Genomic DNA, 17,556 nt, shown 5'->3' on the forward strand with positions numbered 1-17,556 from the left:
GGAGAAAAAGATGAAAAGAAAGGAGAGAATAAACCAGCTTGCTAAGATCCATATTTTTTGATGTAACGAGAAAAACTGTCAACTTGAACCTTTCCAAGAGTCACAAAAACAAGACTGATGGGTTTTATCCCTACAGTTGTGATACTTCTAGGACATAAAAGGTCTTCTCTCTTTTGTGCTTCTTCTTAGGTTTGGATTGATCTTTTTTCTTTCTCCCCTCAAGTCCTTCTAGTAACTCAGTGAGCTCCAGCGAGTTGGTTTGTGCAGTAAAGATGGATGAAAAGTTATACCTCACTTTTGACTATTTTTAATATTTTGTTTTGCTCTGACAGCAGAAAAGGAAAAATCTCTTACCTGAGAATTTTCCCTCTGAGTGAATCCACTTGCTGGTCCCAGAGGTGAGGGTGCCAGAGGATAGAGTGGAGAAGACAGGGATGTCCCAGGATCCACAGCGACCTAACACGCACGGGCCAGATGTGTGTGTGGAGCCCTATGTGCTGAAAGAGAAACCCTTCTGGAAGAATTGTATTTTCAGCTTTGAAACTAAACGCAAGAAAGTTTTAAAGCACTATTCAGACCTTAGATGGGAGGTTCCAGGTCTTTTTAGTAGAACACCAACTTCTCTTTTCAGCTACTGAACGAGAGGAGTTACCAGAAAGAAACACCTAATTAACTCTAAACCCCGAAAGGAGAGCCAGATGGGGTAGAAAGTCTCCAGCCCATGTGCATAACCTAAATTTAGTATATCTTCAGTTATGGTGGAATTGGGTATTCTCCACAAGAACAACAGTTTCACTAAGAAATGTTTAATACTGTAAATCAAATGGCTTTTTAAATGTAATTTACTGAGAAAGCAAACCACTAATGTACTTTTCATGGCATTTGTCAAACAGCCCTTCCTGTTTCTTTCATATATGCCTGCAGTGATGAACTCCAGAGCTCATCTGTTAATGATGCTGGCTTGTAACCAGTTCCTCAGTTCTCCTTTTGCCTTGTCCTAGAAAGACTAAATCCATCTATAAATAAATAAGGTTGAACCCTTTCCAGGAAGGAGAAATTTTAGCAGCTGCAAAGTGCCATAATCTGGTACAAAAATCTGTGCCAGGTATGTCTGAGCCAGCATATGTCAGGGAAGCGGCAACTCCTACCATTTCACAAGCTGACTCACTAGCACCTAAATATTGCTCATCTAAGTCAATGCCAGAGCAACCTGAAAGAGAGGAAACATCAGCAAACCCCCTTGGGACCATTTTGTAATCTTGTGTCAGTCATATCTGAGCCCAAGGGAAAAATCCTGCCCAATACAATTTAATATGAGAGATACGGCCAAACAGGTATATGGCTTTTTTTTCCCCTTCTTTCCACCTATGCCAGCACTGAAAACTTGTCATGGTTCCATGTGCCTCTGTTTAAAGCCTGAAAAAAGAGGGGAAAAAAAAAAGGAAAAAGAAAAAAACTGTCAAGTAACATGCCCATTTCTTATTTATCAGTAAGTATCATAAATAAACAGCTATGTGTAAATACAAACCAATAAATCCTGTAGTTTAACCACACAACTGATAAAACTCTCATCCCAATTTGAATCTTGACCTGTATTTTCACACTGCTAACCGGACAGATTCCTAATGGATTTTGAGTCTTTACAGTTTGTTGTGGAGATAACTGGGTTATTAAATCCTGAGCTTTAGGGTCAACAAAGCAGTTCAAAAAAATGAAGCTGGCCAGTAATGTCATGGGCAGAAAAATTAAGGTCCCAACCATAATCCAGGAAATTACATCTGGACAGGGTGATTACTGAAAATGCTGATTGCAGACAGGACAAGTAAGAAGTTGATAGAAAAGAATACAAGTAGAATCATGATGGATATGCATAGCTATTTCATCTGCAGATAAATGCATCCCATATCCTCTTCCCAAGAGGGAAACCAAAAAATTAAAAAGCCAGATTATTTACATGTGTAAAAAAGCACTTGTGGACGCAAGTTATTCTAATGTAAACTTAGACCCAGTATTCACCTAGTGAACAAGCTTTAGCGGTCATTTATCCCATTTGTCACACAAGGACTGGGGGAGTGCAGTGAGAGCCTTGAGGCCCAGGAGAATTGTGCTTCAGAGGGCACAGCGGCTGTAGGGAAGAATAGGAGTGAATTGGAAAGAAATAAACTGGTTTGGAGATACAGGAGAGAGGCAAGAAGGCAACTGAGCTGAGCCAACTGGCCAGCTGAAGGTGAAAGGCTTGTGGGATGAGCAGTATGTGCAGAATAACAGATTGTTTGGCAGTCAAAGGAGAAACACGCAAGATGAGGAGGTGACGATCGCATCTGCCATTTCTTGGAGCAATGTGTTTGTACTAGAAGAAACACATTTTGTTCAGCCCAAGGCTTCACGTGGGTGTCTTCTGCTTTCTTAGGTCTGTGGGGTACCAGAGAGTACCTCAGCCAACACAATGTGCTTAGTAAACACAGACCTGTTCTTGTAATAAGTGCTCATCTTGTACATCAAAGGCTTAGGGAAATTTAGGGAGATTCTCTGCAATGAATATGACCAAAAGAAGGCGTTTCACAATTACCTGAAACAATTAGGAATTTGTAGGAATTAGTACATAGCCTTCATCCACTAAGCTAAGCTTTTCTTACCCAGCCTGGAATGGAGGGGTAGGGAAATTATACGTATTAGTATATACAGTCAGGGTGTGTTGAGTAAAAGCAGCAAGCAGGACCAGCAGGCTGCTTCTAATATGCATCAGTTGTTCTAGCTTTCAAACCAGAAGGCCATTGCCATAATCTCACTTAGGCAACGGGTTTTTAAGCTTGAAATATATTATATCGTGGTCACAGCTCTGGTTCACAATATGAGATTTTCTGGAGACCGGGATACTTTAATTTATAGTAAAACTGGAGCAAAATTTTACACAGAAAGATACTGAAAAGCTGATGGGAAAAAAAAAAAAAAAAAAGAGCACACCCCAATGATTTCTGCATCAGAGACTATTGTTTCAACAGCAATACAAGGAAATGAAAAAAAAAAAAAAAAGAGTAACTATGCTCAGAATCATGGAGAAAGGAAAGTAAGAGGAAAGAGCACAGATCCTGAAAGAGAAGATAACTCTAAAATACCCTTTAGCAGAGAGTCCCTGTTGTAAGAGCCTAAACAAATTCTAATGACTCCAGAAAAGCATCAACAGGACAACACAACCATCTTCTGTAAGAGTATGTTCCTGGACACTTTATATGTTAGGTGTGCCAAGGTAAGAGAATGAAAAGGGATAACCAGGGTTGAAAGAGCAATGCATGTAAAATCTAGCAACTAGCAGCTCCTAAAGCACTTGAGACAATGCCTTCCACCGACACTGTCCGAACGGGTGGAGTACTAAACCCAACAACAGCTGCTTCACTCTATAGCTTTTTTCATTAAGAAGTCAGCATTCATTCCTGTTTCAAAGATTTACTAGTTCCTGCCACTGCAGAGCACATCAGCCCAGACGGACCTGCAGTTTGACACCACAAATCTATGGCCTTTTGCTCCCTTCCTGTGCATTTCATTACAGTCACACCAGTAGCTCTGTTTGCTAGGGCAAAATTTTTCTGAAAATAAAAACATTTCCTCCTAAAAGATAAAGATAAGAGTCATAGAAAGTAATCCATTCTCTCATGAAAACAGTGTGAAAATGTAAAACCTTAATGTTCTGGTGCCCAGTTTGAACAGACACAGAGCAACCTTAGAAGCAGTAGCAAAAGCTGGAGAACCATTCCCAGGATTTAAGCGCACAGATTCACAGAAAATGGGAAACACGCTAAAAAAAAAAATAAATAAATAAAAATAAAAATAAAAATAAAAATAAAAATAAAAATAAATAAAAATAAAAATAAAAATAAAAATAAATAAAAATAAAAATAAAAATAAAAATAAATAAAAATAAAAATAAATAAAAATAAAAATAAAAATAAAAATAAATAAAAATAAAAATAAAAATAAAAATAAAAATAAAAATAAAAATAAAAAAAGTCGAGGCACACATGAACAAAACACTGGTTTCTTTCCTAAAATCCTTCTGTAACTAAAATTTAAATGAACTATAAGTTAGGAACTACAAGCTATGTAAACTACATTTAATTTTTTGAAGAGAGATGCTGATAGGCAGAGACAAGAGTTTATAAATCGTAGTCTGTTTTGCTTTCAGAGGTACAACAGAAGCTGGTTGAGGTGCCTCTGGGTTGGCTTTCAAACCAGGTGCCAGCCCTCAGACAGCCTCAGGCTGCCTCTGCGTCACCTTGCAGGGCAGCCCGTGGCCGGGGAGACCTCTGCTGTGTCACTCCATCCACTTGGCTTATGCTACATGTGAAAACTAATTTCACTGATAGCCCACCAATGCACTTACTAAAGCTGCTTGTTTGAGTTAATGGAGACACTGAATGCTGCTGGTTGTCAGTTAATTTTATTTAACTACGATCTGATTGTATTTCCTTATAAATCAAGTGATACTATTCTCATATGAATACAATGTGATTTTTATATTGCCTCAAAATAAATCTAAATAAACAATGTGGCACTGTTAACTATTTATATTTATTTTCTTCCTAGGAAATTACAACATTAAAAAGTCCAATTCATACAGGTTAGGGCAAGCAGGCCTTGGTTGAAGAGAAAACCAGCATGCTATCACACTTTTGCCAGGACATTTATGATCTGTTATGAAGATAGCAAGGACATTCCCCATACAGCTCCCATCCTGGTGCTGTAACAAAGAATTTCAACTTTTACCCCGGGGAGAATATAAGCCCCAACAGCCATATCCCTCATAAGGTGCATGGTGAGGCTAACTCTTCACAGGATTCTGGGGAAAGCGGACAACATGGAGTCCTTTCGGTCAAAGGGAGAATCAAGTTTTTAATCTACTTCTTCAGGCTCAAAGAGGAGACAAAAGTGTTGTTAGAAGAACACCCAAATCCAACCTAAATGGTCTTTTCACACCCCACTGCTGCTGTAGATAGGTGAAGAGAAAGCTGCTGACAGCTTTGCTTCGAACTTAAAGTTTTTATAAGGCTTACAGTATATTTACTTTCTAAAGGATTGTATTTCTGCCAAATAAAAGACAGAGGAAGGAAGAGGAAGTATATACAAGTGGAGTATTGTATAAATACATTTTTATCCTTTATGAAGGGAGAAAGCATGTATTTTGGAGTTCATGGTTAAGAGTGCTGGCTTTAAAGGAACCTTCAACTCTGCTTCAGTAATTACAGAAGTTATATTGATGCTAATAGAATATTTTTAGAGTGAGAAAATACCTGTAAACATCAGAAAACAGATGCTTTCTAAGTAGCTAAAGGCAGCATATTTCAGAATCTTAGATGTGCAGACTTTTTTTTTTTTTTTAAAGTCTTTTTTAAGGGTTTATTTTCAGATGTTTTCAGCTGGATGCCGGCTTGTTTTTTGTCTTTCAAATATTTATTTATTGATTCACCTAGTTTCTTGAAGCACCAGAACACGAACATCTGAACCCCAGCAGGCTCATATATATCAATGCTTAGAGTTATTAATTTCCCTAAGCAGTGCAGCCGTTGGTAACCCACTGCCATATGGCTCATTTCTCTCCTCATCTTCTGTGCACGCTTTCATACATATAAACACATATGATACTCAATTTATTTAAAATATACCCTCAGCTTCCTGTGAATGTTTTTCTCAATTGGCAGCAATCATATATCCTGTTTTCTCTCAAGTATTTTATTGGGGGTGGAGGGGTATCAAAATGGTATAAAAAGCAATGCACCCTCCCTTAGCTTGCTTTGGAATAGTTCCTCTGAATTTATTTCTGTCCTGTCACTGAAGGCACACTAACTCATGCCACAATGAAAGGCACAGAAGTGGCCTCAGTTAAAACAGGGAGAGGAGAGTGCAAGCCTTGAGGAGTGCAGGGCGAGAAGACACTTTAGCTGAGGAAAAGACACAGACCAAACTCCGGGAGCCCTTGGGATCAGGCCTGCACATCCCCTTTCACACAACTGCTAGACTCGGCTTCTGACAACTCTTCAGTCCCATGAAGGGACTGAGCAATGTCCCCATGAAGGGACATGTGAGAAGTTCTGCAGGGCCACGAGAGGGACAGGCTGCGCTTCCGAAATGACTGCCCCATTCTGCTCTGTGCTGGTGTGGCCTCACCTTGAGTACTGTGTGCAGTTTTGGGCGCCACAGAATAAAAAGCACATAAAACTATTAGAAAGTGTCCAAAGGAGGGCTACAAAGATGGTGGAGGGTCTAGAGAAGATATAAGAGGAGCGGCTGAGGTCCCTTGGTTTGCTCAGCCCAGAGCAGAGCAGGCTGAGGGGAGGCCTCATGGCGGCCTGCAGCTCCCTCACGAGGGGAGCGGAGGGGCAGGCGCTGAGCTCTGCTCTCTGGGGACAGCGACAGGACCCGAGGGAACGGCATGGAGCTGGGACAGGGGAGGGTCAGGCTGGGTGATACGGAAAGGCTCTTCACCGAGAGGGTGTTCAGGGACTGGGACAGGCTCCCCAGGGCAGTGGTCACAGCACTGAGCCTGCCGGAGTTCAATAAGTGTTTGGACAACGCTCTCAGACATGTGGTCTGATTTTTGGGTGGTCCTGTGTGGAGCCAGGCGTTGGACGTGAAGATCCTTGTAGGTCCTTTCCAACTCAGGATATTCTATTATTCTGTGATTCTTTGATCTGACCACCTGGTTGTAGATTTTTATTTCAAACTCAACCACACATATGCAGTGCATTTCAGAGGAAAGCCCTGTGCAGATGGGCACAGCTGGACATCGGTGGTATTCCGAAGCTCCACATATGTTATCGTTTCAGTTTTGCACAGTGAGAGTCTTTGCAGCGCTGCATGGCAGCGGGAGCTGGGTTTCCAGGGTCTGTGGCTAAAACTGCCAGATGGGTCCTGTGCCGGGAACCAGAAAGTTCAGAAACTGGGATCACTATTCGAGATGAGCTTGGCTTAAATAGAAAAAGAGGACGTGATTCACAGGGAGTTGCTTCTTCCTAGACTATAGTCTTATTTAGAAATAAATGAGGGCTACCAAGCTCAGGGAACATTCAGAAGGGGTAGGATTTAAGCTGTTGTTCTCCCTTTGCATTGGCAGTGTGCTTTTAACAGTGTGCTTCTAAAGCATCATAAAGTACTCACTAATCTCTATTTTTTTATAGGTTTCAAGAAATTTGGCTTACATAATGAAGATTGAGTAACTGACTGAAAATGAAATACTAATGGGAAGTGCTAATTATCACCAGCTCTGAATTAATGTTCTCATATGTTTACATAAAGTTCTGAGAATAATTCCAAGAGGAAATCTGAGTTGTGGGAATTCATTAATTGTAAACATTAATCAACTCAAAGTTGAAAACATAAACAATTTGTTATGGTATAAACCACATCTGGTATAGAAATGTATCTCAAAGAATCTTACATTTTTTATGCTCTGTCCTTGAAAAGTCAATACTGCAGTCAGTTAGCAAGTCGATTTATCTTCCCTGTCATAGAACAGAGAGATATATAACATTAGGTAACTTAGCAGAGGCACTAAAATCTATATAGACATGTCAAATGTGTTCACGCAGTTAAATTTTGTGTTAATTGTCCCACAGCTCCCTTTGCCTGGGCACAAGATCTTCCAGTGTGCTGAATAACATGGAGATCAGGGGCTGCTGCCATGTAAACAGGCACAGTGAACCTATTAAAAATAAGCTGAATTTATATTTTTTACTTCCTGATGGAATGGCGAGCAGCTCAAACAACCTGCATGCCAATATTTCTCTGAGACACAGACAGAGCATGTGAGAATACAGATTTTATCACAGATGTCACACGGGACACAGAGAGGTTCCAAACTGCACCGCTAACAGCAGCCAATGCCTTTTAAGTTTCTGGTTAGTCATTATTTGTGAATTTTTCATACAGCAGCAAGCATCTGTGTCTTTGTCAGGCTAGAAATAGTACAAAAGGAGTAATGCGGCTCACACTACCATCCAGGCACTTTTGTTTTACCCTCCCTTTGCCAAATGTGCACTTCAGCATTACTTTGCCAAGACTGTGACATGAAATGTTCTGCTGCAAGGTGCTTTGTTATCAAGTGTAGCTTATAAGTAGCAACAGCTAGCAGTCCTAGATATCAACACAATGGAAAATGTCTAGAGGAAAGAATCCCTGCTTGCCCACCCAGCACTGACTGGCATACCCAACCTGACCACAGCAAATCTGCACCCTGCTGTAGAGCTGTGGTCACAAACATTAAAGACCATCTGAAAGAGCTGTAGCCAAAGCTTAGTATCAAAACCCCCAAAAGGGGTAAAATGAAGGAACATAGAAGGGACTGAAGCATTTCCTTATAAATTCTTGTAGATGAAGAACATTCCTTAATGAAGAATGTAACCATAAAGGACTGTAATAGGGTACTGTAACTGCTAGGAGAAGGCCATAAGCTTTGGGCTGCAGGGCTGCTTCTCACTCCTCTCTCTCCCAGTTGCTGCTGCACAGTGGTTTTCCCTTTCTTCAGTGTGCTCTCCCAGAGGCCCAACCAGTATCACTCACTGGCTCAGCTCTGGCCAGCAGCAGGTCCCTTTTGGAGCCAGCTGGAGCTGACTCTGCTCTGACATGGGGCTGCTGCTGGGCTCTTCCCACATAGGCCACCCCTTGTGTTTTGATGTGGGACAACACAAACTGTAAAGCTTGACAGTAACACAGTTAAAATAATAAACAAGAAAACATTCCAAGGGGTCTTTGAGTTAATAATCAAAATTTCTTCACATTCAATAACTTACTTCCTACCATGTTTTACCGTATAGCACATTATTTCCTTTTAAGATTATACTGCTGGCTCCACAAGGAATGTGGACTCATAAATAGACCATGCATTTTTGGAAAAGCTTCAGATTAATGAAAAACCTGCTTTGCTCTCAGTAATGTTAACGATTCTCTTCTCCAGAATCCATATCTTACCCAATACATTCAGGCAACATATGTATGCATTTGCAAATATAGATGTATATAAAAATACAAACACATATACATACACAACTCTCACATTCAGAATGCAAGTAGTGTATTAAGAAGAGCTAACGGATAATGCATATCCATGATAGCATAACAAAAGTGACACCCTGTCATGTTAAAGGGGACTTACTGGAGTCTCATGTTTGCCTGTTTCAGAGTCCTGCTAAGGGCTGACGCTGAGAAAATTTCACAAAGTTTGAATGCATTTAATAAGGTGACAGATAATCAGAATTGCCGTTGATAAATACACTTACTGCAGTAGTGCTAACACATGGTAATAGCGCTAGCAAAATGCTATCCTGGGTATTCCTCACCAAAAGGTGAGGCGCAGAGCTTACCAAGAAGGTGTCTGTTTCTTGGAGGAGAAGGAACACTGCCCGTCGACTGCCTCTTCCAGATGTCCAGTCTCTTCTTTCTCTGTCCAACTCTTCTTTTTCCTAACACTAACTTTTATTTCCCCCTAACACTTTTTTTATTATTACTCTTAACCAACTCATAACACTCATATCCTAACCTTATCCATTCCCTCCCTGAGGTGACATTTAGCATGACTTGGATGGAGAGTTGAGAACTATAGTCATGTATGTTTAGGATGTACTTCATTAAGCTCATGTTCAGAGATGTTTTCTGGGCACCATGGCCTTCAAGATTCTGTTCTGCCCCAAAACAAGGCCATCCTGCCACCACAAGACTCCCCCTTTCAGCAGCCCCTCATGCCAAGCTTGCAGACCTCCACGCACAAAGTTGGTGTAAGAGATGAGCAGCAGCAAGCTGCTTAACTCCCCTTTGCACAAAGCCCGTTCTTATCAGTGACACTAACAAGTCTGACTATTCTCCACACACCCTAAAATAATTCATTTTTAAAATCTGGGTTCCTTGCATTGATCTTGGCAATTCCTTGCAAGTGCCAATTATAGATTACAAAACCACGCTGGAATAGTTTTTAAACAATATTTTGCCTATAGCGTTAGACCAGTAATGATTGTGGTTTTCCAAGTCTAAATCCGAACTTGTTAATTTTATCTACCATTATATTTTTATATTGAAACCAACTACCACATCATGGTAAATATTTTTAAAATGTTTCTTTTTTTTTTTTTCAGAAGTGATTTAAGCCACTTTTAAAGGCCAAAAAATATCTCAACAGATACTTCTCCAAACAAAATAGTACTAAGTACTACATCCAATGTATTTTACGTGGCAGAATCAGACAGCAATAAGTAAAGATTATTACTTGCTAATGTGTGATTGGCTGCAGGTTTGAAGTCCATCTAATCTGCATCATGAGAACAGAAATTATAAATTGACAGAAAGCAAGGAAATTCAAAAGTTAGTGGGAATAATGGCCACTATTGAAACAAAGCACAGCAAACTGAAATGAATTATAACCTGCAATATTATCTGTTACTCTCTCAGCATCTGCTGTTTCATTAATGAAGAGCCAGTTTTTGACATACAGAGTATGTCCTTGACCCACACATGACCTTGCTGTGCTGACAACCACCAGAACTTTGCCTCAACAGAAAAGTCCTTAACATAACCACTCTTATTCTAAGGAATGGCTTATTTCTATGTTTTTATTTTGTTTCAGTAACGTAGGAAGGATGTACATTTGAAAGGAATAAAAATCCGTTAACATAATTAAAAAAACTTTATTAATAAACGTAACATTTTGATTCCATTTATTTAAACTTGTAGAAGAATACATGATACATTCCAAATAGGCAGCCAACCAAGGGAAACACTAAAAAGGACATTTGAAATAAATAATGCAAGTCTGTAATAGCCAAGTAGTTTCTCAGAAATTCTGTAAACAGATTGTGATTGGGACTTTTCAGGAAGTACTGTCTTACAATGTTAGATTTCAGGCAGTAAAATTCTAGAAAAATTGAAGTGTGGTTCTCAGAAAACCACCTCTTAAATATACCCATTCTTATACTTTGTATAAGCCCGCAATAATACACTAAACAAATAAGCCTTACAATTAACTGAACACAGAATTGGAAACGCTGCTAATAAGTGCCTCCCTGCGGCTTGCAGCCATTTAATTATAGTAGCTTGCTGTGCGACAGCATGCAAGGTTCCTCAAGGCAGCAAATATTTTAAATAATACAGTGTCCTTAACTCACAGAGAAAGCAAAATAAAAGAGAAACTGACATATCCTTTCTGAGAACACCATGATTGGAGATAGGCGAGTAACACAGAACGTGGATGAACCTCTTCACCATGTTCAGTTGTTCCCATGAGAAAACAATGACTCCCTTGAAACAGACACACATTTGGGCAGAATATTTTTAGTCATTACATATGATAATACAGTCTCTGAAAAGGTGGCCATTTTACTTGACTTTGGTTTTTATCTGTTCCAGAAAACAACGGAAGTATGTTCCCAGATGTGCATGCCACATCAAGGGGGAATTTGAAAAAGAGCTGGAAGTCTCATCTATATTCAGGTTACTAAGTAATATTCATATAAATCTCAGTGCACTTACTTTATGCTGGAAAGTAATCGACTGCATGGGCCACTACATGATTTCCACCATGCTGTTCGGCATTATTGCCCAATATGGAAATTTAGAAGCAAAGCCATGAAATAGTAATACATTCATTGAGACTTTTTTAAAAGTATTTTCAAGACAGTTTAAAAAATAAAAGAAGTGAAGGCTTGCAGTTGGAGTCTGTTTTAACTTACCTAGGCAAAGAAAAACTTTCCATTAATGGATACACAACATAAAAATGACGAAAAGGAAGAAAATCAGGCTGAACTTGCTTTTGAGGAAAAGCTGCTGAGTTTGGATTTTTTCTTTTTTTGGAAGACAACTGCTTGTCTCCCTCTTAAGTTCCCACCATATCATTTAATCATTTCACTGATACAAGTCTGCAGAATTTATGGGATAGCCAAAACAACCACAGCCAAAAACTTGATAGTCCATAAAAAAGGAACACGTTTTCTTCTCAGTAGATTCTTACAGAGGTCCGAAATAATACTGACAGAGATGCAAACTACTATGGGACACACTGTGTTTGTCTCAGTACTCTGGTACCACAGGTCATGGCAGCTTTAGTACACAATATATTCATTAGGCATTCTTTGCTATGGAGTTATAAACAAATTATGGAGAAAAAAAAAAGTTGGGGAGTAGAACTGTCACAACTGACCCTTTTTGGTTTAACTGTATTGACATGGTCACCTTAAATTAAGAAACAAAAATCTTTAAATACAGCTTTTCAACAAAATCAACCATGCCTGTTTGGTAAACAGCAACTTTAAAGCACCCATATTCGTACTCTTACATTGGAAACATACCACATTTGGACTTGTACATCAGGGACAAAATAGTTATCAAGTAACACATTATTTAGGATGGTATCACATTATTTAAGGCAGAAGCAGAACCTTTGAGTTTCCATCTCGTTTTACAATACAGGTACATTTCCTGTTAGCAGTTTTCTAATTGCAAATTAGTCACTTAAGTTCTTCAAATGAAAATAACAATTGAGAGTATGAGAGTTTGACTTGTACCTTTCACTATGTTGTCACCAGTTATGCAGTCACCCTGATTCTCTTTCAAGAAAAATCTACCAAAAGCTATCCAACATCTCTTAAAATGTGACTAGATTCCACTGCAAGCATGACTAAGTCACAGACTTTACGTATTGGATATACAATGAAATCATTCCACTTGAATTAAATAACTGTATAAGGAACAATACTCCATTCATTCCACTCACATTCCATTCAATGTTATTGAATACCAAAATATTCAATCATTTTTTGGCCAATAGTATTTGAATTTGTAGTTTTTTCTTTATGATACACACTTCTTTATTTCGCACACCATACATTTGTAACTCAAGGGTTTATTTTCTATACCTGATTACTTCTTTCAGAGGTAAACAGTGTCCATTAAAAACAGAAGTGAATTCTCTAATTTTAGAAGTGCGGCAAAGAGTCATTTGGAAAAAACAATGCATAAATCTATTTCACCTATGCAAACAGCAGCCTCTGAAAATTGCTTTGAGTAAGCTGCTAGCACAAAAGGCATTTTTCTGTGTCTCTGAAAAAGCTTAGTTCAGTGACAGCAAAGTTGAAAAACTTTCTCACTGACTTACAGACAAGTTCTAACAAAAAAAAAATTGATTCCCCTGTAAAATCCCTTTAAGCCTCAGCAAAACACACCGAACTCTTCAGATCATTTAGCTACCAATTCCTTAAACATAAACATAACTGCAGCAGAATATACTCAGTAATTAATTTCCAGTGTTCACCTTTATTAAAAACAAGGTTTTTGTTGTGAGAACAAATAATCTCTCATTTGTAGCTTGAAAGCCTAGGATGGGATCGTTGGCTTCCAGGGTTGCTACCAGCTGCTTGGCAACCTGTCCTACTTGTCTTCCTTCCTTCCTGTTGTAGAGAACTGTGGACAGAGGAGCTGGCTGGCGGTAGATGAAAACTCGCCGCAAGCACTCACAAAGAGCAGAATAGGAGTAGTCTGGGGCGCAAGCCATGAACTTCTTGTCTTGTTTTGATGCTTGTACGTAACCTGCACAGCCCAGATAGATACACATAAAGAAGATACGATATATCAGCTTCAATAGCACTTTAAATGGCTAAGTCAAAATCAAGCTTATCTTCAAAAATAATAAGCAATTACTAACAAAATTTTGAATTTGTGACTAAAACAGGGTTGATAAGACACAAATGGTTTGTCTATTGCCAGGCATTACTTGCACAGTGTCAAGGCTTTCTCTTTTTCCAACTCTTTGCCCCACCCACACAGCCAATAGGTTGAGAACGCTCAAGAACTTGGAAGGAGACAGCTGACCAAACTGATCAGAGGGATGGAGAGGCTCCTTCACAAAACTGCAGTAAGAAGGGGCAAGATCAAGTATTGCTCCTTTAACCAGCAGCAAAACATTAGAATTTACTTGTAATCTGACCAGTGTTTATTCAAAATTATCCCCCTTTTAAAAAGAAAGCTGTTAGGAAAGATACACAGAGCAAGAAAACTCTTGGTCACTTCAGTTTCCTTTTGATTCCTTCCTTAGGTTTCAGTCTAAAACTTGGACTGAAAAGTAACAATATTGCAGTCATCATCTTTGTATTGCTTGTTAAAAAGTAATCCCAGAAGTTCAAGCAAAGAAAGAGAGAATTAGCACTAATATCACTGTATTGGCCAATGTAATAAATACTGCAGGTTTGGGAAATTTAGCTTGTTAACCAAGAAAATACTCATTTTTAGTACTAGCTCTTGTACAATACTTCAAGATTTGGTTACAGATGAGCAAGCTGAGGTCTTACATCATAGCTGGCACAAAAAAGGTGAACTAGGTTAGTACAGATGTACAGACTTCCATATAATATTGTAAAATTATAGGACTATAGGGAGAAAGAATTGGAGAAACATTTTGTTTTATCACCATAGGTACAAAAAGCTCAAAGATATCCCAATTTCCTTCCTGTTATTTTCAAAACAATTGAAACACATTATAAAAACAGTACTACAAAGTCAGCATAGAAACTGAAATTAGCAATAATTTGAAAAAATCGCCTTAATCCTCATCATCCATTTTTTTCCTGGTATAATGAAATTTGAAACGAGTAAAGAACAAATTGTGGAATTAATCTCTTTTGTTAGAGAACTTTAAGATACTTACAGCTTAATATGACTATAAGTGAAAATAACAGGCTATAAAAAAAGAGCATTCACATACAAAACCAAATAAACTGCAAAAATCCAGACCAAAATCAATTATGCATTATGGAAACCTACGTGAGCTCTATAAAACAGCTTATACCTTCTCTTTCATTTCGTATGCAGACAGAGTGGTATGGTCAAACAAATGTATTTAGGGAACAGAGGGAATAAATTGTCACATGGCACTATTAAAGGAGTGGGTCCGGACCACACTTAGAGAACATGAACACTACAGTTGCCAGAGCAGAAGTAAATATTGCACTAGATTAAACGAAACCTGATTTATCTTTATTAAGTAACAGGTACAACACTGTGCTATGTAGACCATTCTGCTTTATCTGATATAGCGATTCTTACTTACTCTTGTATCTGTTTATTTGAAGTATTTTCTGCTTCTGAGCTTATGAATTCTGCTCCCAACTTTCACTAAAAAAAATCCTACACTTCAGTGCAAGAATACAGCAGTAACTAAGGGTCACATTTTCCTACATTTCTGGCAGTCTAATCTCAGAGGTAAAGGGGCTTCTGTAGCCAGAGCTGGCACAGTTATGCTCTTTATTTTTCCTGTCATGTTTGTTTCTTTATTGTAAATTCATTAAAACTTTTCCCATCCACAAGATTTTATGCAAGAAGGTTCCACAGCACAAATATGCCTATGCTAAGTATTTCTTTTAGTTTCTTTTGAACCTATTATGTCCCAACGTAATTTGATGTTGCTAGCTCTTATAACAGAATAAGTATTGAACAATCATTTCCAGTTCCTCAGACCTGCCACCTGGGACAACAAGATAGGAAAAGTTTAATGGTCTCTTACTAAAATATTTTTAATATTGTCTCTTACTAAAATATCTTACCATAAGCACATACAAAATTAGACACGAACGTCATCAGTTGCCCTGCTTTTTTTCTGTCTCTTAAGGTGTTTACTGTGCTTTTAGAAGTCTTTAAATCTAGTTCACTTATCCAATGAACTCTCCTTTTTACTGTGCAATACTGTGCTTGCGTCATGTATATAGTCTGAACAGGTTCATTTTTCTCAAGGTGTAAACATCTTATCTCTCATGTTCTAGTATTTCTAGAATTAAACTGGCATTCTGTTACCAACAGAACTATAGTGCCTTTCAATTCAAATTTATTTAAGTGAAATATCAACAGAAGCCATACTGAAAGTATTCAGGCAGGAATGTCTCAGAAGTGTGACACAGAAGTCTATTTCCTACCTAAAGCATTAAAAGTTGCAATGTGTTCCCACATGTTTTCTGGCTGGTCAGGGTGGGGCTGCCAAAGAAGAGCATCAACATCATGCCTCAGGCAGAAGCAAGGCATTTCTCTGGGATCCACTACAACCGAGAAAAGATACTGGTTGCTTCCAAGATTAATCTGAAATCAAAAAGAAATACAAAATATTGATACAAAGCACAAATAGCAGACTCTGTCACATGCTGCCACAGTTAGATGTTTAACAGATTAATGTTAGGTGATAAAATATTTGAACACATTATGATGATGAACAGCTCAATACGCAACAGGTGGCTTACACATTTCAAACACGTGCAATTTAGTTTCTTGGGATAATATTTAGGGAAAGATTATGCCCATTACATGAGCACACAGGAATAAATGCTTTTGTATAGAAATGACTTTCTAGGATGGAGGATCCTAATCTACAATGTCTGATGTTAGGAAAAGATTCTCTCTACTTAAAAAATTACAGCTGTTTTTCTGCCGTGCCAATAGGGAAGGAAATACTGTCCATATGCAAAAAAAAAGTTGGTAAGCACTGGGAAAAGGATTATTTAGAATACTAAAATGATGAAATGTCAGCAGTTTTGTATTTTCTCACAATGAAGTAATTACTAAGTTCCAGACCAGCACTCTATTCATCAAATATGTCTAGATCACCAAAAACATTCAATGACCACTTCTATTCACCAGGAATGATCTTAAGAAAAGTGAGACAGGCATATCCTGCCTATCCCAATTACCTTCAGAATAAATAAAAACTTATATCAGTGAATGATCAAAGAAACAAAAGTTCCATCTCTGTGACACAGACAACCTTTATAGTAAACTGCTTACCAAAAAGCAGATTTGGGAGACCCCACGTTCAGCCTGAATACCACGATATTCTGCCTTCCCAGCCCACAATTCAAAATCTCTTACATGTACAGAAGCAAATTATTTAAAAAAAAAAAAAAAAAAACAGCTTTTGCATTTAATGTTATTAATTAATAAAAATAAATTGCTTTCCAAGCATGTAGAAATTTTGGAATTTGCTATCATGAAAGAGTAAAACTAGTTTTAAAAGATACTGAGCTTGCTGCAATAACTGGTTTTGCAAGTGAAAATAAAAGCTCTACAATGTACTAGCGTGTTGAACTTTATACATTCTCATATATAATAAAGTAGTGAGCACATATCTTTTTGAGGTCTAGAAGTGGATGAACACTACCTAAACAGACAATAAACCACAATCTGAAAGATATATCCTCAAGACTTTTTCTAGAGCTTTTCTAAGGAAATGGGAAATTAGGATCCAGAATCTTACTCTGTAACCACAACATTTTTCTGCACAACAAAGGTTGTTCTAAATGTGCTCTGAGTGACACAAAGTACTGATCAGGTAGAACACCAACATTTATTACAAGCTTAGTAGAGACATCTTGAAAAAAAATGCATAAATAATAATAAAAAAAAAGACAACAACAATCTGTGATGCTCTCAGATGATTATTTTGTTTGTTTGTTCCTGTAGGGAATAGACCAGATCAAGTTCTAACTTACTGCTAGTGGAGGACATTGCTCAAAATCTAGATTAAGCATTCTGCTCACTGTTATTTCCAGC

General features: G+C 38.2%; 1 protein-coding gene across 3 annotated transcripts in view; it reads right to left on the reverse strand.

The window, feature by feature from the left end:
* Positions 1 to 10,650: 10,650 nt before the first annotated feature.
* Positions 10,651 to 17,556, reverse strand: part of NUDCD1 (NudC domain containing 1) — a 36,839-nt gene continuing 29,933 nt past the window's right edge. For all 3 annotated transcript variants that reach the window (XM_048068743.2, XM_048068744.2, XM_048068745.2), the window contains 2 exons: positions 15,933 to 16,092; positions 10,651 to 13,557 (listed from right to left, as the gene is read on the reverse strand). In XM_048068743.2, coding sequence (XP_047924700.1) covers positions 13,265 to 13,557; positions 15,933 to 16,092 — 453 coding nt within the window. In that variant the 3' untranslated portion in view covers positions 10,651 to 13,264. The remainder of the gene's footprint in view (positions 13,558 to 15,932; positions 16,093 to 17,556) is intronic.

The sequence above is a fragment of the Anser cygnoides genome, chromosome 2 (assembly GCF_040182565.1).
Source record: "Anser cygnoides isolate HZ-2024a breed goose chromosome 2, Taihu_goose_T2T_genome, whole genome shotgun sequence".
Taxonomy (NCBI): domain Eukaryota; kingdom Metazoa; phylum Chordata; class Aves; order Anseriformes; family Anatidae; genus Anser; species Anser cygnoides.